Here is a 24,327-nt window from a genome sequence, read left to right as displayed (position 1 = left end):
CCTTGGTTGGGGGGCGCCTGGGTGGCTCAGTGGGTTAAGCCTCTGCCTTCAGCTCAGGTCATGATCTCAGGGTCCTGGGATCGAGTCCCACATTGGGCTCTCTGCTCAGCAGGGAGCCTGCTTCTCTCTCTCTCTCTCTGCCTGCCTCTCTGTCTACTTGTGATCTCTCTCTGTCAAATAAATAAATAAAATCTTAAAAAAAAAAAAAAAAAGATCCTTGGTGGGTTCCCTCATCCTGGCTGGGTTTTATTTACCACGGAGAGAAGGGAACCCAGGCCTCATCTTCACTGGGCCCTAGCCCCCCAACTAATTAAAGGCTGATTCATCATCAGCTGCAATTCTACTACCATCTTTTCCATACCCCTGAGTGAGGACAATTTGCATTTCTCTTTGTAAAGATGTGCCAGGACCTCACCGCTCTCTGTATTAAAAGAAATGAAAAGGAAAGCAGGGCTGTTGGAAAGCAGATGGCACAGTGACTCCAACCACATGTGCATGGTCCCTGTCATAAGGCAGAGTCCTCCGTCCCTGTCGGGAACTTCTCAAGCAAACGGATAACGACGATTTCATTTAGAGCTCCTCTGTGCCAGATAAGGTACTAGAGTTTTACGTGGCTTATCTCACAAAAATTCTCATAAAAATCACTCTGAGGGAGAGGGTCATGCCTATTTTGCAGGTGGAAAAATGGAGGCTCAGCCAAGTTAAGTCCCTTGCCCCAAGTCGTTCAGCAAGGAAGGGATACGTCTGGAAATTGAACCCCTTTCTGTCTGAGACTAAGGCTTTTAATGACACTCTCTGAGCCCCCACAGCCTCTCCAGTCAGCGAACTTTTAAAGTCCTGTTGTATTTCACCTTTTCATAATGGGTAAGTGTTATTTTGTAATCAGAAAAAACAATATGGGGCACCTGGGTGGCTCAGTGGGTTAAGTCTCTGCCTTCGGCTCAGGTTGTGATCCCAGGGTCCTGGAATCGAGTCCCACATGGGGCTCTCTGCTCGGCAGGGAGCCTGCTTCCCTCTCTCTTTTTCTCCGCCTGCCTCTCTGCCTACTTGTGATCTCTGTCAAATAAATAAACAAAATCTTAAAAAAAGGAAAGAAAAAACAATATAGCTATTTATGTTATTTTCTTAAAATTAAAGTACATAATATTTAGGGTGAAAATGACTGTAATTAGTGTGGAAGGAAAAAAACCAGTTTTTGTCTCACCAACACAAAGGGATTTTTTTTAAAGTAATACATGGCCATGGGCGCCTGGGTGGCTTAGTGGGTTAAGTCGCTGCCTTCGGCTCAGGTCATGATCTCAGGGTCCTGGGATGGAGTCCCACATCGGACTCTCTGCTCAGCAGGGAGCCTGCTTTCCTTCCTCTCTCTCTGCCTGCCTCTCTGCCTACTTGTGATCTCTCTCTGTCAAATAAATAAATAAAATCTTAAAAAAAAAAGTAATACATAGCCATGATTTTTTTTTAAAAAGCAAACCAATTAGTACAAATGAGATAATAAGAAGAGGTGAAGCCACCCCCAGCCTTGATCCCACTTCTCTGATCTTTTCCTCAGAGATACCAAACATTCCCAGTTAAGAAGGAATTTCCCCAGAAATATTCTCTGCATATACAAAATATGTGTATACATCCAAAAGGGTTTTAACATACTTTGGTAATCACTGATAGCTGCTTTTTAATTAAGTTAATTACCGATCAACTGTAGTGAGCACAGTGATGCCCTCTTTCTGCAAATGAACCAGTTTACAAGGTTTGATTTGAGGGAAGCCCGCAGAGGCGGAGGCAGACGATGGTGGACGGTAGATGTCCCAGACAACCAGCTTCCCTTCCATTGTTGCGGAAAGTATTTGTGTTAAATTCAAATGAAAGACTGACTGGCTAAATTTTCCCACGAGCTTGTTGAAGGTCTGCATTTCAGAAGACAGATTATAAGTTACGTTGGTATAAATATAAAACAAAGCATTTGTCAATATGGCCTATTTTATAATATTACATTGATTTACAGTAGCAAAAAGATACAATTAGAAAAACCAATCACTAAGAAATCTCTCCCTCGTGGATTGCGATGGTACAGGCCATTCTGAACCTCTGAAGGTTTGCTAGGAGCAAGTGAACAGCTGTGTACGGGGTTCATTAAACTGTTTGCTTAAAGCAAATGAAAAAGTGTTTAACCACTTGTTTATACCTGCTCAACTTCTCTTACCGAGGTTTCAGAGACTGATAAAAGAAACTAATGTCTCTGTCTTGTGCAAAAGCATGTCCGGTTGTAAGATATCACAAAATAATCATCCCAGTCTTATAACTATAAACTTTTCCCATAAACTATTTTCCCATCAGTAGAAATTAAGTACTGTACACAGACATGCCCCTGACACCTCAAGAAATTTGTGCTACATAAAATAAGGCACGAGGGCCATCTCTCTTAGGCAATGTCTTGGAGATGAAGTGTAGAAAGAACCCAGAGCGGTGAGTGGAGTCCCGCAGAGAATGTTCAGTGAATGAATCAGTCAAAGAAATGCCTTCATTTGTCATGGGATATAGCAAGTTTGCTGCCCCCTTCTCTAATGACACGGAGAAGACCCTAGGGGCTCACCTCTTCTGCCTAGAACACAGGAGGGTCAGGAAAACAATAACTAGTCAAGGGAGGGCATCTGCTTCCATACAAGGCATTTTCATGGCTTGTGGGTTCTGTATTTGCAAACTCACCTACTCACTAAAATTTATTTATAACCCCATGGGGCACCTGGGTGGCTCAGTGGGTTAAGGCTCTGCCTTTGGCTCAGGTCATGATCTCAGGGTCCTGGGATCGAGCCCTGCATCCGGCTCTCTGCTTAGCAGGGAGCCTGCTTCCCCAAAACCGCCAGCCTCTCTGCCTACTTGTGATCTCTGTCTCTGTTAAATAAATAAATAAATAAAATCTTTAAAAAATTTATTTATAACCCCAAAATCAACCCTTGTGGCCCCTTCATGATTGTTTGCAGATGTGTGCATATGCGGAGTGGCAAAAATTTGACTCTCCCTGTGCGCACGTCCCTAACTGAGGTCCAGTGAGGACATGCTCTGCCTTCTTATTCCAGCTTTCAAACTGTAAACAAGAGTCCTTTCCAGGGTCTGCTTAGTGCCACGTTGTTCATGTTTTTGAGGTGCTTTTTGTTAGTGAGGGCAGTATTTAGCACCAAACACGGTACTGAAAGGCAGTCTAGTGATGTGCCTTCCAGAGCACATACCTGAGTTAGATAAATGTCATTCAGACATGCGTTCCACAGCTGCTGGCTGTGAGCGCTAATGCATCAACATTTTGTATTAAATATGGTGTCTTCAAATAAAAACACACTTAAGACAAGGTTATGTGTCTATCTGTTGGTGAAACTGTTATGACCTGAGGCTGGCAGGAACCCAATCCTGTACTTCTCCTAGAAGCAATGATTTTGTATTCACTGAGGTCTGTGGAGACTTTGTGAAACGTAACTGCCACACATAATGAGAATTGAACTTTATTGTTTGATAACTTTGATTTATGAAAAAGAGGTTTGGACAGAATCCTCTCTCTTTGTATTCATCTATCTCAACTTTTTTTTTTTTTTGGCATGCCCTCTTAAAAATAAATTTCTATAAATCGTACTAAGAGTGAAGACAGGAAGCAGAAGAAACACTATAAGGTGCTCACTGAGGGCAGATTACATGGGTGTCAAACGCAGAAATTGTGGCAGGAGACGGGACCCAAGGTCCACCTCAGATGCGACAATGGCTCCAAGTGAGCCAGCAGGCAAGATACCTGTTTCCTCCAACACCTGCTGCACCGCCTTTCTACTGGCTCTGAAACGTCTAAGTACCCAAGATCATGTTTTATTATTCTGAAAACCGGGTAGCCTAAAAAGGAGCCACTCACATTCAACTATTTATTATATCACTCCGAAATAATTTTTCATTCTTTGTCATAGGCACACATACATCGGTAAAGCCATCACTTTTTTGGGTATTTTCTCCGGGTAGTCAAATTTCTTTTCCATAATATTTTATTTTGAATAATGTTTCCATTATTTTCAGCTGATGATTCAATATGGTAAAGGACCCAAGTAAAAATGTCAAATCATTTCCCCACGGTGTAATATCAAGACATACAAAGAGTAGCCCGGAGTGACTAAGCTTACACCTATTTACTCTCCACAACATCTGACATATAAAAATGCGGGAGGCATACTCACTTTTTCTGTTAAACGTGGGGCACTGTGAGCAAGTAGATCTCCCTCTTCACACTGAGGGGTACAGAAAAAATAATCACTACTACAAAAAGACCTGGTTTCTAAAAGAAAGAACTACTCTATAACCACAAAATCAAAAGAAATGCATCTAAGCAGGGCCAGAGCTATGCAACCTCTACAGATAAGAGAACCTGCTGCCTCAAGGAACACCTGAAAACATTCTGAAAGAAAAGCAAATACGTTTAAAAAAAATGCCACACACGATTGTGACTTTAAATGGTAGTAAATGAAAATCTGCATGCTACATTTATATGGCATTAAAGCTACAATAAGTACCGGAAGAAACGACTAGCACTGAAAATTGGTGATTGAATCAGTGTTTTTGTTTTGCATTTTTAATTGAGGTAAAATTCACATAACATAAAATTAACCATTAATCATTTTATTATTTTTTAAAGATTTTATGCTTTAAATGTTTTTAAAATTTAAATTAATCATAAAGATTTTATTTTGAGGGGTGCCTGGGTGGCTCAGTGTAAGGTTAAACTTCTGCCTTCAGCTGAAGTCATGATTCCAGAGTCCTGGGATTGAGCCCCACATTGGGCTCCCTGCTAAGCAGGGAAACGGCTTCCCCCTCTGCCTCTTGTGACTACTTGTGATCTCTTGTCAAATAAATAAAATCTTATAGATAAATAAATAAATAACGATTTTATTTTGAAGTAATCTCTACACCAAACAACTCTAAGATCAAGAGCCACGTGCTCCACTGACTGAGCCAGCCAGGCATTCCAACCATTAGTCATTTTAAAGTGTACAATTCAGGGACATCTAGTACACTAACAATGCTGGGAACCATCCTCTCCACCTGGTTCAGGACATTTTCATCACCCCAGAAGGAAGCCCCCTCTCCATTAAGCCATAATGCATGCCTCTCCCCCAGCCCCAATCAGCACCATTCTGCACTTGTCTTAATGGATTCTTCTCTTCCGGACATTTCACATCAATGGACTCATACAGCACATGGTTTGTTGTATCTGGTTTCTTTCCTTTATCATGATGTATACACGGTTCATTCATGTTGTAGGGGGTGTCAGTGCCTCGTTCCTTTTTATGGCCGAGTCATAGTCCGTTGTACGGATGGACCACATTTTGTTTATGCACTCACTAGCTGATGGACATGTGGTTTGCTTCTACCTTTTGGTCACTGACAATCATACCGCTGCTATGAATGTTTGTATGTTTGTATTTGTCTGAGTGCCTTTTTAAATTCTTTTGGATTTAGGAATTGCTGGGTCATGTGGTAATATTATGTTTAGCTTTGATGTTTTTTTAATCTCACCATTCTGCCCTATGTCAATATATACATTGCTCAACTGTTTGCTAATTCCTTTCTAAAATGGGGTAAAAACCAAGGTCTTGAAAAACCTTGTATTTTTTAAACCTGTTAAATACATTCAAATAAATATTTGCCTCATTACTTTAAAAAATTAAATGAAATTTAAATTATCTGCTTCTGATTTAATACACTAGTTTCCAATGAGACTAAAGTAAATGCTATAATTAAATCAAAACATTTTAATACATATTTATTGCTTCCTAAGTAGATACTGTACTGTTACATTGCCAAAACATCTGTACTCAGGAAATGAACACATACTTATCCCTACATTTAAGACAAATCAAAATATTTCTACTTACCCACAAATAATATATTGCCTGTGTTTTACTGTTGCTCACCAATTCTTTATTATTTGTTGGATTAAAAGTAAGATAGTTCTGAAATATAAAGTACAGAAATATATTACATTACAATAAATTTTCTGTTTCTCTCTGGCTAAGCTAAATGATAAAAATAAATAATATTTATATTATAATAAATAGCTGAGTAGGAATATAAAACAGAAAAGACAACAGCATTTTGTAAGCAATAGGAATAGAATTTAAACACTGAGCGTTAAAATTAATGGTCTCAAATGTGTTCCCTTTCTTATTTAGTCTTATTTATTATAATTCATCAGAAAAAGCAAAAGTAGCACAATATTCACTAATAACCTTTACTCTGTGTCCTTTTGGACAAAAACTGCTGCATACACATTTCTAAATTTGACAAGGCCACAAGGTAAGTTGGAATGAATGCCAAATACTGGAAAGAGTTTCTGATTCCTGCCAACACGGAGAATAGCATGGACTGCCTGGCTCCCTTCCCAAAAATCAACCCTGCGGTAACTACGCAAGTGAGGAAACCACGAAGTACAGAAGCTGAACAACAGCCACACCACCACGGAGCTCCCTGGGGAGACTGAGGCGTGTCTCCTGCAGGGGTACGTGTGCGGGAGGGGGTGGCTGTGGCCTGAGGTGAAGGGATGCAGGGGGCAGCCCTGGGAGACAGCTTCTAGAAACACGACTTAAGTTCCATTCCTGCCACCTCCACACCATCGCCTACTCCTTGCCTGCTCCAGGAATGTGAAGGACCAGTGCCAATGTTTGAGAAGTAATTTCAGGACAGCTCAATGGCCTCAGCAGGGGTGGGAAGGGATGGGGAGGGCAGGGGGAGTGCAGAACGGTTGGAAGCAAATGCATGGACAAGTCCTCACAAAGGCTGGAAGTCAGCCTCAAATCACTGCGATCTGTGATTCGATTAATCAGTTAATCTCGTTAACTTTGCCAGATGCCAGCAAGAAGCAAAAGTGAGTCTTCCTTGGAGGAAGGTACCATCCTGAGCCTTAAATTATTCCTAGACTTTTTAAAGCGTGACACTGGGCAACTGATGAAACATAACCAGGCATATGAGAGAGACATTTCCAAATGACTGACAATGGAGGGGGAAGCAATCGTCAGCAAGAGACCCCAGGAGATGCAGGCATAACATCAACACATGCAGACTTGACAATAACTGTGGTCACGATGTGCCAGAGAGTAGAGGGTGATGGGCAATCTCAGCAGTAACTCTATTTTAAAAAAAAATCTAATAGAAATTCTAGATCTGAAAAAAAAAAAGATTTAAAAAACCTCAAAAGAGGATTTAACAGAAAATTAAATATAGCCAAAGAAATAATTAGTCAGTATAATGGGAAGATAAATTAGAAGAGGAAAGATCCAGACTGAAGGATAAAGACACAAAAGAACAGACAATATAGACAATAAGACACATATAGGACAAGATGGGTCCAATGTCTGTATAATTGGAGTACCAAAAGGAGAGGAAAGAAAAAAAGGTGATAAAGTGATGTTTAAAGAAGCAGTGACAGAGAATTTTGCAAAACTGAAGAAAGATATGATATTCCAAGTTCAAAGAACCCCAGAAGATATGTTTTGGGGTTTTGGGATTTTTTTTTTAGATTTTAATTTTTATTTATTTATCCTTTTTTGTGAGTAATCTCTATGCCCAACATGAGGCTTGAACTCACAGCCAAGATCAAGAGTCACACGCTCCACTGACTGAGCCACCCAGGCACCCAGTTTTGGATTTTTAAGAAAAATCAACAACATATCCATATACATACAGACACATCATTAAAAAAACTGCTAACCATCAGCAGAAAACCTTAAAAGCAGCCAGAATGGGGCAGGAGGGTTAAGACATACATAACTTTCAGGAGAGGGAACAATAAGATTGATAGTTGACTTCTCAACGGAAGTGGTGTTAAGTCTGAAGACAATAATATCAGGGCGCCTGGGTGGCTCAGTGGGTTATCCCTCTGCCTATGGCTCAGGTCATGATCTCAGGGCCCTGGGATCGAGCCCCAAATCAGGCTCTCTGCTCAGCGGGGAGCCTGCTTCCTTCTCTCTCTGCCTGCCTGTCTGCCTACTTGTAATCAATCTCTCTCTCTCTCTCTCTCTGTTAAATAAATAAATAAAATCTTAAAAAAATAAAGAAAATAATATCTTCTGAGTACGGCAATAACGACCACACTCCAGCCCTATAGTTAGGGCAGATAGCCTTCAGAAACAAAGATAATTACCAAGAGAAACAAAGGCATATATCTACAAAGACTTGTGCATGAAAGTTCATGCACCTTTGTTTTCAACAGCCACAAACAGGAAACAGGGCTAAAGTCTTTTAACAGGTGAAGAAGCAAATCGCGACATATCCATTCAATGACTACTCAGTATTCACATTTTAAAGGACACAAAGAGGAATAAAGAAGAATAAACTATTGTTGCATACATAGATGAATCTCAACAGTTAAATCAAATAAAAGAAGCTAGAGCCCTCCACAAAAAGAGTCCATTTCTGTAAAATTCCAGGGTATACAAACTAACAGACATTAATAAACAGGAGGGTAGGTGCTGGGAGGTGGGTGGAGGGGGAGTTTAGGGTTATTCCCATCACAAAGGGAAGTCACTGAAAGACTTTAAGCAAGAGAGTGATATGATCTGTCTGGCTCATTTAAGAACTGTCACTTTGGCTGTTGCAGGAAGGCGGAAAGGACCGGGACAAGAGTGAACACGGCTCAGCCGGAAGGATGCTGGAGTCACGCAGGGAGCTGTGGTGCCAGTGGAAACGGAGAGGGGAGGAAGGATTTTGGGTGCATCTTGGGAATGAATGCACAGGACTTAAAAGTCATGGCAATGGATGAGAACACCCAGGAAGAAGATGTCACCATAAGAGGAGCTCCTACAACTCAACCTTGAGGACGGCCAGCATTAGAAGGTGTGCAGAGAAAGAGGACAAGCCCACAGAGGAGTCCAGGAAAGGTTGCGAGCCCAGGGAAGGTGTCTTCAACGCCCACTGGGAACGGTGCTAGTGAGGATGTAATATCGCTTGCTTGACTTGGAAACGCCAGTGACTGTGATAAGCACAGATCTGGTAGAGCCGTGGGCAGGTGGAAGACAGATCAGAAGAGCCAAAATGCTAATCGCCGGTAGGGTAGAGAAACGAGCTATATTATACTCAGACAAGAAGAGACTAGATAGGCGTGAAAATTAGTGAATTATAGCTCAGTATTCAAAATGGATGAATCTCATAAACAAGGCAGACAAAATGAAGCAATTATGATTCCAGATATGCACCAAACAAACCAGGTAAGACAAAATAGGATAGTACTGAGGGAGGGGTGCCTGGCTGGCTCAGCCAGCAGAGCCCGCAGCTCCTGATCTCAGGATTCTGAGTTCAGCCCCATGTGGGCTGTGGAGCCTACTTAAAAAAAGTGGTGGGGGGACCCAGGTGGCTCAGTTGGTTAAGCCTCCGATTCTTGATTCTGACTCAGGTCAGAATCTCAGGGTCCCGACATGGAGCTCCGCATCAGGCTCTGCACTCAGTATGGAATCTGCTTGAGAGTCTCTCCCTCTCCGTCTGCCCCTCCCTGCTCACGTTCTCTCTCTCTCTCTCTCTTGCTCAGGAAGGAAAAAAAAAAAAAAAGGAAAGTACTGAGAGATACTTGCTAGACAAAGTATACAGAAAAGCAAGGGAATGTGTAACACAAAACCTGGGACACTAGTTAACTAGTTAACCCTAGTTAACTTGGGGATGGGATTGGGGAAGGAGGACAAAGGGACTTCCAGGGTTTGGGTGATGTTCTTTCTTGATCAGGCAGTAAACACACAGGTACCTTTTGTTTCGTGCCTTTAAATGCACACATTTTGCATGTATGCCTCCTTTAGCAATGAAAATATAATGAGATCAAATATTTTGTGCACAAAAGAGTAAATGAGACATCATGAAGTCAGAAAGCAGGCACAGACAGCACCTCGGAGACATGTTACTGTGAAGAAGTGCAGGGAGCCAGAGCCGGAAGGAGACGCTCCATCAGTGGTGTCCTCCAGAGATGGGGGAAACGAATGCATGTATGTCTGCTATGGGTATAGCCACCCAGTGGAGGGAGGGCTGATCGCTGCAGGAGAGGGCCTCGAGCGCCTGAGAGGAGGGCATCTCGGGCACTGGCCGCTCTTACAGGCAGAGGGGCAGGAGGCGGTGGTGAGCCTGAAGCAGGTTGTAGGCTGGGAGTGAGAACAGGCCAGTGTTTGTATCCGATGGCCCCCATTCTCTCAATGCAAAATGAAAGAGGTCATCAGCCAAAAGGAAGAGGAAGGGCCGGGGAGGAATGAAGAGAAGGTGTGAGACAGTTCACTCTAGAAACAAAACAGCCAGCCTACTAGAAAGCTGGGCTGTGCTGAGAGCTCGCTCACCCTGTGTGACTCAAGCCCAAATCGAAGGGCTCAGTCCAGCTGGGCAGGCAGGAATGCAGAGCAGGCAGAAGATGGCAGAATCCTTCCACACTTGGGGCCTTGCAGCGCTGTCCACAGCCCATTCCGCTGTGACCAAGATGTTGGCTCATCTGTTCTGTCAAACGTGGCAGCCACTGACCACAGGGGGCTGGGGAGTACTTGAGATGTAGTGACACGGAGGAAATGAATCTGTAGTTTTATCTCACTCTACCTGACTTAAATCCAAGCAGCCACATGTAATCAGCAAAGTTTCATGGCACAGAATCCCACAAAAATCAGTTGTGTTTCTATAGACTAGCAATGAAAAGCCACGAAGGAAATTAAGAACACCGATCCACTTATGATAGCATAAAAAGACCTAGGAATAAACCTTCGGTGGAGGGTTTGTTCACTGCAAACGGCACTGCTGAAGGAAACTCGAGAAGACATAAGCGAATAGAAAGAGAGCCTGTGCCCGTGGGTTGTTTTTTTTTTTTTTTTTAAGATTTTATTTATTTATTTGACAGACAGAGATCACAAGGAGGCAGAGAGGCAGGCAAAGAGAGAGGAGGAAGCAGGCTCCCTGCTGAGCAGAGAGCCCGATGTGGAGCTCAATCCCAGGACCCCAAGATCATGACCTGAGCTGAAGGCAGAGGCTTTAATCCACTGAGCCACCCAGGCGCCACTGTGCCGTGGATTGTTAAGAGGACAACTGCCCAAAGCAATCCACGGATTCAATGCAAGCTCTAAAAAGCCCCAGAGCGGTTTCTTGCAGCAACAGAAAAACTTGCTATGGCCGGTGGCTACTGTATCAGCTCAGCTTACAAAAACTGTGAGGAAATTTTTTTGTGGAGACCTAGAGGGATGGTGGGGGGCCAGAAGGAAAGAAATGGACATGAAGCTACAGCATGACATGTGCCAAGCTAAGCCCAGTCACCCAGGCCCTCTGACTGGGTTCTGGGTCCTGCACCCAGGTGAGCACTTTTCACAGTGTCTGGTGCATCGTAGGGACCGAGCATCCGTGTGATAGGCGAAGGGTGCAAGGACGAGTAAGATGACACAGAGCGCAAGAGTAGACTTGGTGGGTGTCCTTGGCAAGTCGCTTCAAGCAAACCGAGACTAATAATTTCTGGGTCTCAGGAGCAGTTAAGAGCATGTCTAGAACAGGAAAGGCTACTGGCCTGTGACTTCAGACAAATTACCTAGTACTTAACAGTAGCAGTCCACTGTGTTACTAAAGAACTCCTTCCCAGCACGTTTGCATGGACTGTGTGAGGTGCTTGCTCTAACAAACTTAGCAGAACCTGGCACATAATACGTGCTCAAGAAAATATTGCTCACTATCATCAAGATTAAAATGAGATCAAGGACAAGGCACTGTCTTTTTACAAGCGCTAGTGTACCATAACCGAACACCAGCAAAACCCAAAGTAAGTTTGGACCTGGGCTCGGTGTGACTGTAGACACAGCTTTGCACACTCAAACTGAGCTCACCTGAACACCATACTCTTTGAGGAGGTTGAGGGTACACGCTGGCGTTTCCACGGCTAAGGTCCACCTCCAGATGCAAACTTCCTGTGAGTGACAGCAGATGGAGGAGAATGAGAAGCTTCCTGAAGGCTGCTGACGAACCCAACACCTCTCGTGGTGGCCGTGTAACTTTGGCTTGGGAACATGGCACCATAAGCTGAACCCCAGGGAGAGAACACACAGCGAGGGGCCATGGGTTCCGGTCGTTCCCTGAGAGCATTACAGATGCCACGTAGCCCAAGCAGAGCTGCTCACCGGGACACACATGATAGGCCGGCCAGCCCGCTGAGGCGGCCTCCAAGTGCTCCGTACCTGGATTTCAGCATCGGAGATGGTTGCCAGATATTTGGCGTCCCGGGTGATGGCTATGGCCTCAATGCCGTTGCCTTCTGGGCAGCTGTCAAATATCGTGTGCACAGGAATGCTGCAAAACAGGACCGGGGAACACTCCTTTGCGGAGGTCTGCCGTGCTCCCCGGAAGGACTCGCTTCAAAAGCTAAGGAGGAACCAAATGTGGTCCATCCATACAATGGACTGCAATGCAGCTATACAAAGGAAGGAAGCACAGACCCCTGCTGTATCAGGGGTGGACCCCAAAAACATCACGTGAAGTAGAGAGGCCTGACACAAAGACCACATGTTGTTCGAGCTCACTGATATGAAGATTCCAGAATTAGAAAATCCACAGGGACGAACTGGCACATCAGGGGCTGTCAGGGGGAATGGGAGGGATGACCGATGGCTTTGGGTTTTCCTTTTGGGGTTTTGGAACTAGGGGCACCCAGCGGGCTCAGGTGGTGGCGCATGCAACTCCTAACCTTGGGTTGTGGGTTCGAGTCCCACAATGGGCACAGAGATGACTTTAAAACAGCAGTTGGAACTAGATACAAGCGGCGATGACACAACACTGCAAACGCGCTCGATGCCACTGAATCGCACGCTTCACGACAGCGAATTTTACCTTATGTGAATTTTACCTCAATTTAAAAAATAGGGCGCCTGAGTGGCTCAGTGGGTTAAGCTGCTGCCTTCGGCTCAGGTCATGATCTCAGGGTCCTGGGATCGAGTCCCGCATCGGGCTCTCTGCTCAGCAAGGAGCCTGCTTCCCTCTCTCTCTCTCTCTCTCTCTCTGCCTGCCTCTCTGCCTACTTGTGATCTCTCTGTCAAATAAATAAATAAAATCTTTTAAAAAAAAATAAAAAATTAAAAAAATAAAAAATAATTTAAAAAATAATAAAACTAACTCAGCATTATGCAAACGTGCCGTTTGTTCTCTTCATGAAGTCGACTGTCACCCACTACTGAGCGCTGATTCCATGCCAGGCATGAAGGACGGAAATATGGAAAAAAAGATGCTGAGGACAATACCCAGGAAATACTGAGGGAAACGAGCACCTCCCACCTAAGCGGGAATGAAAACAAGCACAGGCTTTCTAGACAGCAACTTAGCTGCACCTGTCAAAATTTTAAATGCACACACCCTAGGACTCAATAATTCCTCTTCTACTGCTTTTTTCCCCAGAAAAATAATAGCGAAAGTAAACAGAGATAATATAAATTCATGTTCATTGTGGCACTGCTTTAATGGCAAAAGAATCTCGAAACACAAATATCCCCGGATGTGGGAACTGTTAAAAAAATATATATATTAGGACATAACCATATAATGAAAAACTAGGTTACTTGCAAAAAGAATGAGGCAGGGGTGCCTGGGTGGCTCAGTTGGTTAAGCGGCTGCCTCCAGCTCAGGGATCTGGGATCGAGTCCCGCATCAGCCTCCCTGCTCAGTGCAGAGCATGCTTCTCTCTCTCCCTCTGCCTGCCGCTCTACCTACCTATGCTCTCTCTCTTTGCCAAATAAATAAATAAAATCTTAAAAAAAAAAAAAAAAGAATGAGGCCGATGTGGGAAGGTGACCAAAATTTTGAGAAAAAAGCAAATTGCCAGGGACGCCTGGGTGGCTCAGTTGGTTGGACGACTGCCTTCGGCTCAGGTCATGATCCTGGAGTCCCGGGATCGAGTCCCGCATCGGGCTCCCGGCTCCGCAGGAAGTCTGCTTCTCTCTCTGACCTTCTCCTTGCTCATGCTCTCTCTCACTGTCTCTCTCTCAAATCAATAAATAAAATCTTTAAAAAAAAAAAAGCAAATTGCCGAACAGTATAGGTAGCTTCATCCTGCACGAGGGAGAGAGAGTGCACACATTTCTGTGCACAGAAGAGTCTAGAGGAACAGATTCTAAACTAAACAAGGATGACTCTGGAGATGTGTCTGGTGAGGAAGGACTCACTTTTTTTCCCCCTCATTCACTTCTATACCATGTCACTCGCAAGACTGTAGAACTCTTAAGAAGCAGGAAAAACCTGGTCACATGCAGAATTAAATGAGATATTTAAATGTCTAAGCGAGCCAGAGAAACACAACAGAAGCAAGGATGTGGGTGATCTTGAGTGAGCGGGGGAGGGAAGGCCGGGTGGTAGGACGTCCTAATCCAGGACTGTGGGCTGGTGGTTCCCCATTGTTTTTCATTACACAGCCCTTGTTACAGGAAATATTAGCAGGCCTCGTAGGTCACTCCAGTGCCCCAAATGGCTGGGACCAAGTCTGTGCCCCAGCTGAGGACCTGGCTGGTTCTCTGTCACTGGAGAGGACTTCATCCCCCTGGGAAGTAGCCCCCAAAATCATTTGAGAGAAGGCAGCCCTAACATTGCTGTGAATGACACAGTGATGTCCTTAGTGGGGAAAAGCATCTTATCCCTGTGGCTTTCCAGAATTAAACGGAGAACCAGTGATGTCAGCTGGGCCTGTTCTGTAAACATATTGGTGGGAAGAGGATCTGTTTATTTTTCTCAGGAATGGGTGATGCTTAAGAGAATTTAACATATCAGAACCGCTGATGGATTAAATTTGTGATTCTAATTTAAAGCCGTGGTTGATTCAAACTTGTGATTTTACATTCAAATCACACTGGTTTATAAACAATATTAGAATGCTTATGAGAACTTAAGATTTGCCATAGTTATGTCTAATTTATTAGATTTACAAGAATTCCTTAAGTATGGGTGAAGGGCTTATTTTTTAATCAGACTACTAAAGAACTTAGAGATAAAAACCAAATATATTCAATTTCTAAGTGCAGTTTAAAAATGTTTAAAAGGAATTAATAATCAAATTTGTGAGTGGGGCCAAACATTAATCAAAACCCCCTTAAAGCCAATTGTAAAAATATGCTAGATTTATAAAAAGAGTAAGATTTATAAGTTGAATAAAAAGCTTAAAGAAAAACTATGGTTCTTAGTTTATCACTCTAATAAAGTGAATATTAATTCTAAAACCAAGTAATCTTTTCTGGGTCCCAAAGTCATCATTTACTATATCATAAAACTCGTATTGACATATTGAATTATTAACCACAGATACACTTTACTTTGCAATTAAAAAGAAAAAAATCACTGCCAGAGTCACCCCTAGTCTAGTCTGGGAGACAGCTTTATAAGCAAGAGAAAAGCAAAGAGGGGCGCCTCGGTGGCTCAGTCAATTAAGCCATCAGCTCAGGTCATGATCCCAGCGTCCTGGGATTGAGCCCCGCATCAGGCTCCCTGGAGATGAAGATGGTGTGGTATCAACCCCAGGTCTGCTCCCTCCCGGCTGGAGAACAGGACCAACCGCAGCCTCACCATCTTGGGCCAGAGGAAGCAGAGTCTCAGAAGGTGGGTGAAAACCAAGGGGACGTGGCATCAGAGAAGCCAAGGAAATGAAGAGTGTCAAATGCCACTGGGCCGTCTAGTAAGATGAGGACCAGGATTAAGTAACAGGGCCCTAGGTGGTCACCAGTCACCTGGGAGACCTGTATCTTAGGACATCCAACCTAACTTTCCAGAACACCCGAGAGCATTAAACACAACTTCTTCCTAATCGTCCCCAACTGGACTCATCCACCCCCCACATCACCAACCCCCACAACCCAACCAGGCCTTACAATCTTATCAATTAATCTAGCACTGCACTCTGCCTCTAGGACCAGGAATGAAGAAAGAAAACACACATGAACATCTATCATGGGCCATGTGCTGTGCCCTACTGGTCTTCACGACAGGCCTGTAAGGTAAGTGTAGTGTATTGAGGGCCCCATCAGTAGTCAGGTCCATCCAGAGCCTCAGGATGTGAGCATTATATGGGAATAGGGTCCTTGCAGATGTGTTATGTCAGATGAGGACGGGTTAGGATGGATCCTAAAACCAATGACTGCTGAACTCATAGAAGAGCAGACACAAAGAGACACACAGGAGACAATGCCATGTGAAGACAGAGGCAGAGACTAGAGTGACTGGTCTACCAGCCAAGGAACACAAGGGCTACCAACCACCACCAGCATCTGGGAGAGAGGCCTGAAGCAGGTTCTCCCTGAGAGCCCCAGAAGGAACCACCCCTTGGGGCATCCTGATTTCAGACTTCCAGCCTCGTGAACTGTGAGGGAATAACTTTCTGTTATTTTAAGCCCCTCTGTGCGTGGTAATTTCTTAGAGCAGCCCACGGAAACTAAAACAGTGGGTATGATCAGTCTCTTTTTTTGTAGATGGGGAAAATCACTTCACTTCTCTGGGTTAGTATCAACCTCTCTCATCTACTCTGGGACAACGCCAAACCAAGTTTCTGGGCCTAAAGAGCCAAGAATTGTAAATGGGGAAATTCAAGAAGGTAATGTCACTCGACCGGGCCTCAAGGCAACAAGATGGCCAGCCTCCCCAGGCCGCTTCACCCTCACCCGGCATCCCATCGCTGGCTTCTGCACGCCCAGACGGGCATTTCTCATTTGTTGCTGATACGCTCCACTGAGTAGGGAAAAACAGGCCTGCGCCACGCCTACCCTGTGAAGGAGTCCCAGATGATTATCAGGCAGTCGGGTCCTTTGTCGGCCGTGGCAATCCACCGCCTGTCTTCACTGACGCAGAGGCAGGAGATCACATTAGCATGGCCCTGCAGAAGTGCAGAGAAAATGCTCTGAAACATTCAGGACAGCCGGAGAGGCTGGGGCCCCGCAGAGAGAACTGAGCTCCCCTTCCAGGTTCATCAGGCTGAAAATTCCACTCCAATGGCCTTTCCCTGGCATTTCTCCACAGCCAGTGGTTTTCCGATTTTCTCTCCCTCAAAACCCCTGAAGGGTAAGCCACACTCCCCACAAGGACAGGGGCTCCCTACAGATCTAGGCATGTGCCCAACTCTGAACCCAGGCGGGGAATAAATGTTGGGGTTCTGCCCCACCTCCAGCCCCCTTGAACCCCTGCTGGCCTCATCTCCCTTAAACAGTGTCCGCTTAGGCCACGGAGCAGATCTGGAGCAAAAGCCTCTTCACTGGTCTCTCTGCTTTTGTTTCCATCCCCCCACAATCCTTTCCCAGTAACTCAGGAACCTTCTGGAAACAAACAAGATGCTAGTGCTCCCTGCCAGGAAATAGCCCGTTTCCTCCCACCTTCCTCTCCCCTTGCTCACTCCGTGTCAGTCATACCAGCCTTCTTTCTGGACCCCATGGGCAGGCCTGCAAACCTGGAGCTCCCTGGGTCTGGACTTCTCCCCAAACTGCCCCTGGTTCGTTCATTCTCCTCAGTCAGTCAGATCTCGGCACAAAGGGCACATTTGCCAGCCCACCCAACTGGAGGGCCATCTCTCACTCCTGATCTCTCTCCTGCAGCAGCCCACATTTCCTTTGGAGTGCTTGTTGTAATTCGTAATTGTGTATTTATGAGACTATAAGCTCCATGAGGGGTGGGGGACTAGATCTGTTTTGCTCATGACTACAGACCCAGAATCTGAAACAAAGAGGTTCTGACAAATACTTATGGAATGAATGGATGGATGGATGGATGGTCAAGGCCACTCCCAGCCACCTGACTCTGCAGGAGGCCAGACACCTCCCTGGCATGGTCCCCATTTCTCATCCCCTCTGCCTGCTGCTCCTTCCTCGCTCTGCAGACATGAACTGCCCCCCTCTCCCTCTGCCCTCAGCACTGTGCTCAGTGCTGCACATTCAACGAAGCTCCAAGAAGGGCTGCTTGCTGGGCTCGTGTGTGTCTCTGGACATCTAGATGCAAATGTTGCACCCACATGGCGTGGATCCCTGAGTACCGACTAGGCTTTTGGGAACCCCTCTGTGATGTTTTCGACCTAGGTATTGACTTAAGGAAGGTCCTTATTAAAATATATGTCCAGGGGCTCCTGGGTGGCTCCGTCGGTTAAGCGTCTGCCTTCAGCTAAGGCTTTGATCTCAGGGTCCTGGGATCGAGCCCCACGTCAGGCTCCCTGCTCAGCAGGGGAGTCTGCTTCTCCCTCATGCTCTCTCTCGCTTGCTCTCTCAAATAAAAAAATAAAATCTTAAAAAGCAACAACGAAAACTTGCATACCTGAAGATGGTGCTGAGTATTCTTGAAGACATCATAGATGACCGCAGTGTGAGCACAGACGTACAGAAGAACTCGCTGGTTTTCATCTCGAATGTAGTAAACAGGAAGAGAACTGTTCCATCCAAAAGACCAAGTCATGGTCTGGAAGACAAAGGCAAGACCAGCAAGACACTGAGTGCGCCAAGCCCGGAACTGTGATTCCAGGCACCCCTGGCGCAGCCTCTGGAGGGGAAGGATTTCACATCATCAGTCCAAAGTGAGGAGGATCACTTCGAGAACGTCCTCAACCGCGTGCTAGGGCGCGGAGGACCCTCGAATCCATGACGCCGAGTGAAAGGGGCCACACACAGTGCAGGGTCAGTCCGACCCATAGAGACGGAAAGGAGCCCATTGGCTGCCGGGGGTCTGGGGAAGGTGGGCGGGGAGTGACGGCTCCGGGACATGGATTTCTTTTGTGCGGGATGAAAATGTTCTGGAATTAGACAGTGGTGACGGCTGCACAACCTTGTGGACATGCTAAAAAAGGAATAAATGGGACGCTTTAAAAGGGTCAATTTTACGAGGATGTGGAGAAATTGGAACCACTGGGCACTCCTGGTGGGACTGTGAAACGGTGCAGCTGCTGTGGAAAACCCCAGGGAGAGCTCTCCAAACACTGAAAGCAGAATTAGCGTATCATGTGCAATGACACTTCTGGGTACCTAGCTCAAAGACCTGGAAGCGGGGTCTCAAAGAGACATTCACACACCCATGTTTAGAGCAGCATACTTCGCAGAAACCAGAAGGTAAAAGGAACCCAAGTATCCAATGACAGATGAATGGATAAATAAAATGAGTGTTGTTTGGGCTTCCACAGGAAAGAGATCCGATGTTCTACAACGGGGATGGGCCTTGGGGACATCACGTAAGTGAAATCCACTGGTCACAAAAAGACAAATACAGTAGGATTCCACTGACATGGTCCCAAGAGGAGTCAGATCCATAGAGACAGAGAGTAGAATGGTGGTTGCCAGGGGCAGGGCTGGGGAATAGGGAATTGTTCAATGGGTAGGGAGTTTCCATTTCGCAAGATGAGTTCCAGGCGTTGGTTGCACCACAGTGTGAATGTACCTACTATGATGCTGTACACTTCAAAATGGCTAAGATGGTAAATTTTAGGGGCGCCTGGGTGGTACAGTTGGATCAGCAACTGACTCTTGGCTTTAGCTCAGGTAGTGATCTCAGGGTTGTGGGATCTAGCCCAACATCGGGCTCCACGAATAGTCCGCTTAAGACTCCCCTCGGCCTGGGGTACCTGGGTGGCTCAGTGGGTTAAAGCCTCTGCCTTCGGCTCTGGTCATGATCCCAGGGTCCTAGGATCGAGCCCCTGCATCGGGCTCTCTGCTGAGCGGGGAGCCTGTTTCCTCCTTTCTCTTTCTCTGCCTGCCTACTTGTGATCTCTGTCAAATAAATGAATAAAAAAAGAACACAAAAACAGACTCTTCTCTGCCCTTCCCCACCCCACCCCCTTTCAAATAAATAAATAAATATTTAAAAGAAAGATGAGGGGCGCCTGGGTGGCTCAATCATTGGGTGTCTGCCTTCGGCTCTGGTCTCAGGGTCCTGGGATTGAGCCCCGCATCGGGCTCTCTGCTCAGCGGGGAGCTTGCTTCCCCGTCTCTCTACCTGCCTCTTTGCTTGCTTGTGATCTCTCTCTGTCAAATAAATAAATAAAATATCAAAAAAAAAAAAAAAGAAAAGAAAAAAAATACCGGAACGGGAACAGAAAGGAGGTGTCCTCAAGGAGCTAAACAAATTTGCAGAGGGAGGTGGTCTAGAAGAGTTGAGTTCTGCAGTGAGCCCAAGGCTAACAGGGGACCCAAACCCCCGGCACGCAGGACACTTGCTCTCATTAGCAATATCACCGGATGTCTTATTAGCTGGCTAAATAAGCCAAAAGCCTTCATGGGCTCCAAAACTTTTTCTATCCTTCAGACTGGGCAAGCCCAAGTTTTGACCTTGAACTCCACTGCTCAAAGGAAACCCAGTCTACAGAAAGGAGGCTGTCAGTTGTCTGCATCTCCCACGAGGTGTTTGCCATCACTCTCGTCAACATCACCATCCCTGCCACCACCACCACGATCATCATCTAGATGTGAACACCCGTCCGGCGCTCACTATGTGTCAGGAACGACATTCAACACGTCAAGTGCCTTCGATCACTTGCAAATTTTCCAAAAGCAGAATCTACAGGGAAAAGGGAGGTGAATCCTAGGAAGCAATTTTCAGGAGCAGATGGAGGAAGAAGGGAAAAAACTCTCCTCCTCTTCCTTCTCTTGGTAAATGGTAATATTTGTGCAGCAAAGGCAGATGCCTGTGGACCTCCTGGGGCCTTTCTCAGTGGCTTTCACTTTTTCCATACCTTTCGCTTTCGGGTCCATCTTTGAATGCGCAGTTTTAGGAGCCCGTAATGGTTTTAGGTGCTTGTAAAGAGGTATCAAGCCAGCTAAGGCAGAAGAGGCGAGGAGAGGGGGGAAAGGAGAAAGGAACGGAGCAGGAGGAGGAAGTGAGAGAGAAGGGGAAGGGGAGGACAGATTGACCTTGAGTCTCCCACAAGAAACGGCACCCTATGCAACAGACAAACCACGTCCGGAATTTCCTGCCTGGGGAGCAACGCTGTTGGACCCAGATGTCAGGCCCAGATGCAGCGCTCCTGTCACACATGTCCCACCAGAGCGCTGAACTGGACTTTAAAGCATACGAGTCTATTATTAGTTCAAAAAGGATATTTCTGGTGGTATTTTTTCTTCCATATGCATAAAATTCCCTTATTTCACAATGCTTTTAAAGCACTAGAGGAAATTAAAAAGCGCATTACACTCACTTACCAAAGGATACACGCTGGCGCGGTCATCCTTTCGAAACAGTATGTCCTTGCTGGTAGACACCAGTGATTTCTCCGGCATCTCTGCTTTGGACTGGAATTCTTCCTCTCGTCGCTCACTTAAGTCTGATGATCTTTTTTCTTCTCTCCTTTCCTGTCCCAGTTCATCCTGGGGCATCTGGTCGATTTTCTCCCCAAGCTCGCTTGAGGGCTGTGTTTCGGGGAAACTAATCTCTGCTTCCTCGGAACCAGTTTGATCCAAATCAAGAAATTTTAGTTTTGAGCTCAAGTCTCTTAAAAGCTCATTTGTTTCCAAATGCTCTGATTCTAACGCATCCTTTGCCTCGCTAAGGGTTCTCTTAAAAAAGAAATAAAAGAAGATTGTGATTCCAAATACAGCGTGAGCTGCTTGGTTCCCTCCTTTACTTTCCTTTCTGTTCCTACTCAGCCAGCCTTGGTGTTTGCCTCACACTGGAACTATGAACTGTTTCAAAAAGGTGCTAGGGGGGTACCTGGGGGGTACCTGGGGGGCTCAGTTGGTTAAGTGTTTGCCTTCGGCTCAGGTCATGATCCTGGGGTCTAGGAGCGAGCCCCACATTGGGCTGCCTCCTCAGTGGGGAATCTCCTTCTCCCTTGCCTGCTCTCCCCCTGCTTGTGTCCCCTCTCACTCTGTCAAATACATAAGTAAAATGTTAAAAAATAATAATAATTTAAAAAAATAAAAAGGAGCTGGGGACGTTTTGTACTTAAATAACACGAATCATGTGTGTGCCAGGTTTATTCTTGGCCTCCGAGCAGGACCACACAGCAAAACCATTCTTCTAAGTGGCACTGGTCATCTCCAAGGATGGGCGAGTCACAGTCACTTCTCCTTGGACCACAGCTGAGTTCTCCTTCAGGGGAACAGCCTACATTACTATGATCTCGCTGACTCTGTTCTAAGACAAGCGCATTCCAACTAACCCCTAGGAACTCTTTCTGTCAGCTCCCCTGCACACCTCCTCCAGGAGGTCTTCCCTGACCATCCTCCTAGCTGGGCTAAGTGTCCTGGATGTTTGTTTTTTAAATATCTCCCATGCGTCTCTCAATCACTGTACTTAGCATATTGTTTCATGGTGTTCAGGTACCAGTCTGCCTCCCTACACACCCTAGAGCTCCTTAAGCGAATGGACTGTATCTTATTTGTATTATCCCCATAGCTTGGCAAATGGTAAGAATTCCATGATTCCGAATGAATGAATGAAAGAAAGAATAGATGAATGACTTAAAATTCCTACTTACTAGGGAAGTTCCTGACATGACTGACTGGGAATCAGTCAGTGTAACTATCTCCGAACTGGTTATGGACTTGGTGATTGGTTGAGGCTTCGCTGTGGTTTCTTCCTGAACGGCAGACTGCTCCCCCTGTGCTTCTCCAGCCTTTCCCTCTGTTTCTTCTCTGACAGCCTCCTCCTCTTGGCCATATTCTTCCCCCCCCTCCTCCTCCCCTTCTTCCTCCTCCCCTTTCTCTTCCACTCTTTCCTCTTTCTCCCATTCCTCCTCTTCCTCCCCCTCTTCTCCTTTCTTCTCTACTCCTTCCCCCTCCTCCCCTGGCTCCTCTTCCTCCACTCCTTCCTCCTCCTCTGCCTCCTCCCCTTCCCCCTCTACTCCTCCCTCCTCCCCTTCCTCCTCCATTCCTTCCTCTTCCTCCTCCAATTCTTCCACCTCCCCTTCCTCCTCTCCTTCCTCCCCCTCCTCTCCTTCCTCCCCCTCCTCCTCCACTCCTTCCTCTTCCTCCTCCAATTCTTCCACCTCCCCTTCCTCCTCCCCTCCCTCCTCCTCCTCTCCTTCCTTCCCCTCCTCCCTTTCTTTGTCCCCCACCTCCTTTCCCCCTTCCTCCCCCTCCTCTCCTTCCTCCCCCTCCTCTCCTTCCTCCCCCTCCTCCTCCACTCCTTCCTCTTCCTCCTCCAATTCTTCCACCTCCCCTTCCTCCTCCCCTCCCTCCTCCTCCTCTCCTTCCTTCCCCTCCTCCCTTTCTTTGTCCCCCACCTCCTTTCCCCCTTCCTCCCCCTCCTCTCCTTTCTCCTCTACTCCTCCCTCCTCCCCTTCCTCCTCCTCTCCTTCCTCTTCCTCCTCCCCCTCCTCCCTTTCTTCATCCCCCACCTCCTTTCCCCCTTCCTCCCCCTCCTCTCCTTTCTCCTCCACTCCTCCCTCCTCCCCTTCCTCCTCCTCTCCTTCCTCTTCCTCCTCCCCCTCCTCCCTTTCTTCATCCCCCACCCCCTTTTCCCCTTCCTCCCCCTCCTCCCCTTTCTCCTCCACTCCTTCTTTCTCTTCTTCCTCTTCCTCCTCCTCCTGCTGAGGCTCTCTCTGTACTAATATGTCATCTTCTTTTAATTCCTGTTGCAGACTTTCCACCTCTCTATCATATTGATTATACTCTTCTTCCACTTCTGTTTCTTCATCTTTTTCTTCTTCTTCTAGTGGGAACTCCCCTGCACCTGACATTCTTCTTTGTGGAGTTTCCTGTAGAGAAGTTTTGACCATAACCATCAGCAGTTCACTCTGCTTCCCATTTTAATTTCCTAGCGCATGAGCCTATCAATGGACTGTGCAATACCAGCTCTGGTTCCTTTCCACAGGAATAAAAAGAATGTCATACTTCTGGGAAAGCCTGCACCCAATCGGAAGCATATTGATGCCAGGGCCTCTCATCTTTCCAGGAATAACTTTAGAGCCCTGTAACTCATTTTGTATATATTCCTATTCCCACAGGCAAGCAAAATGATAACCCAGGCATCAACAACAATTCTAGTCATGTAAATAAGGGCAGAAGCAGCGGCTTAGTGGTTAAAAGCATGGGCTTTGCAGTCAGCCTCTCCTAGCACCCAGTCCTGGTTCCACCACTCACTTGCTCTGAGACCTTGGGCAAGTCACTGTACCCTCAGAGGGCATATGCGCTCACAGGCAGGATAAAAGTGAGAACCCTACATTCTGGGGTTGAGATGACCTATGTAAAATGTTCAGTGCAGCTGCCGCAGAGGGCTTGAGAAAGGCAGCAATCGTTTACAAAGTTTAACAGCCTTCTAACATAGTCGTGAGAGACTATTTCTTCCGACAAACGGGAGTTTGAGGCTCTGGGAGTTGAAATGACTTAATCAGCTCACACCGCTGCAAAGAGGCAGACCTCTCCAACGCTCGGTTCCTCCAGGTGGAAA

The 24,327-nt window shown here is 46.0% G+C and overlaps 1 protein-coding gene across 2 annotated transcripts in view; it reads right to left on the bottom strand.

Moving 5' to 3' along the window:
* The window catches only part of CFAP251 (cilia and flagella associated protein 251), a 63,892-nt gene extending 41,381 nt beyond the window's left edge, over positions 1-22,511 (bottom strand). The window contains exons 1-9 of one of the 2 annotated variants that reach the window (XM_032876351.1): positions 22,415-22,511; positions 21,138-21,374; positions 18,271-18,411; positions 16,740-16,849; positions 12,189-12,300; positions 11,841-11,921; positions 5,898-5,975; positions 4,203-4,253; positions 1,690-1,904 (exon numbers count right to left, since the gene is read on the bottom strand). In XM_032876351.1, coding sequence (XP_032732242.1) covers positions 1,690-1,904; positions 4,203-4,253; positions 5,898-5,975; positions 11,841-11,921; positions 12,189-12,300; positions 16,740-16,849; positions 18,271-18,411; positions 21,138-21,374; positions 22,415-22,432 — 1,043 coding nt within the window. In that variant the 5' untranslated portion in view covers positions 22,433-22,511. The remainder of the gene's footprint in view (positions 1-1,689; positions 1,905-4,202; positions 4,254-5,897; positions 5,976-11,840; positions 11,922-12,188; positions 12,301-16,739; positions 16,850-18,270; positions 18,412-21,137; positions 21,375-22,414) is intronic. The other variant, XM_032876352.1, reaches the window with a different exon arrangement.
* Positions 22,512-24,327: the final 1,816 nt, after the last annotated feature.

Source organism: Lontra canadensis, unplaced genomic scaffold (assembly GCF_010015895.1).
Source record: "Lontra canadensis isolate GAN:19392208 unplaced genomic scaffold, GSC_riverotter_1.0 scaffold58, whole genome shotgun sequence".
Taxonomy (NCBI): domain Eukaryota; kingdom Metazoa; phylum Chordata; class Mammalia; order Carnivora; family Mustelidae; genus Lontra; species Lontra canadensis.
Note: the sequence above shows the minus strand (reverse complement) of the source record. Positions and strands in the feature narration are given on the sequence as shown.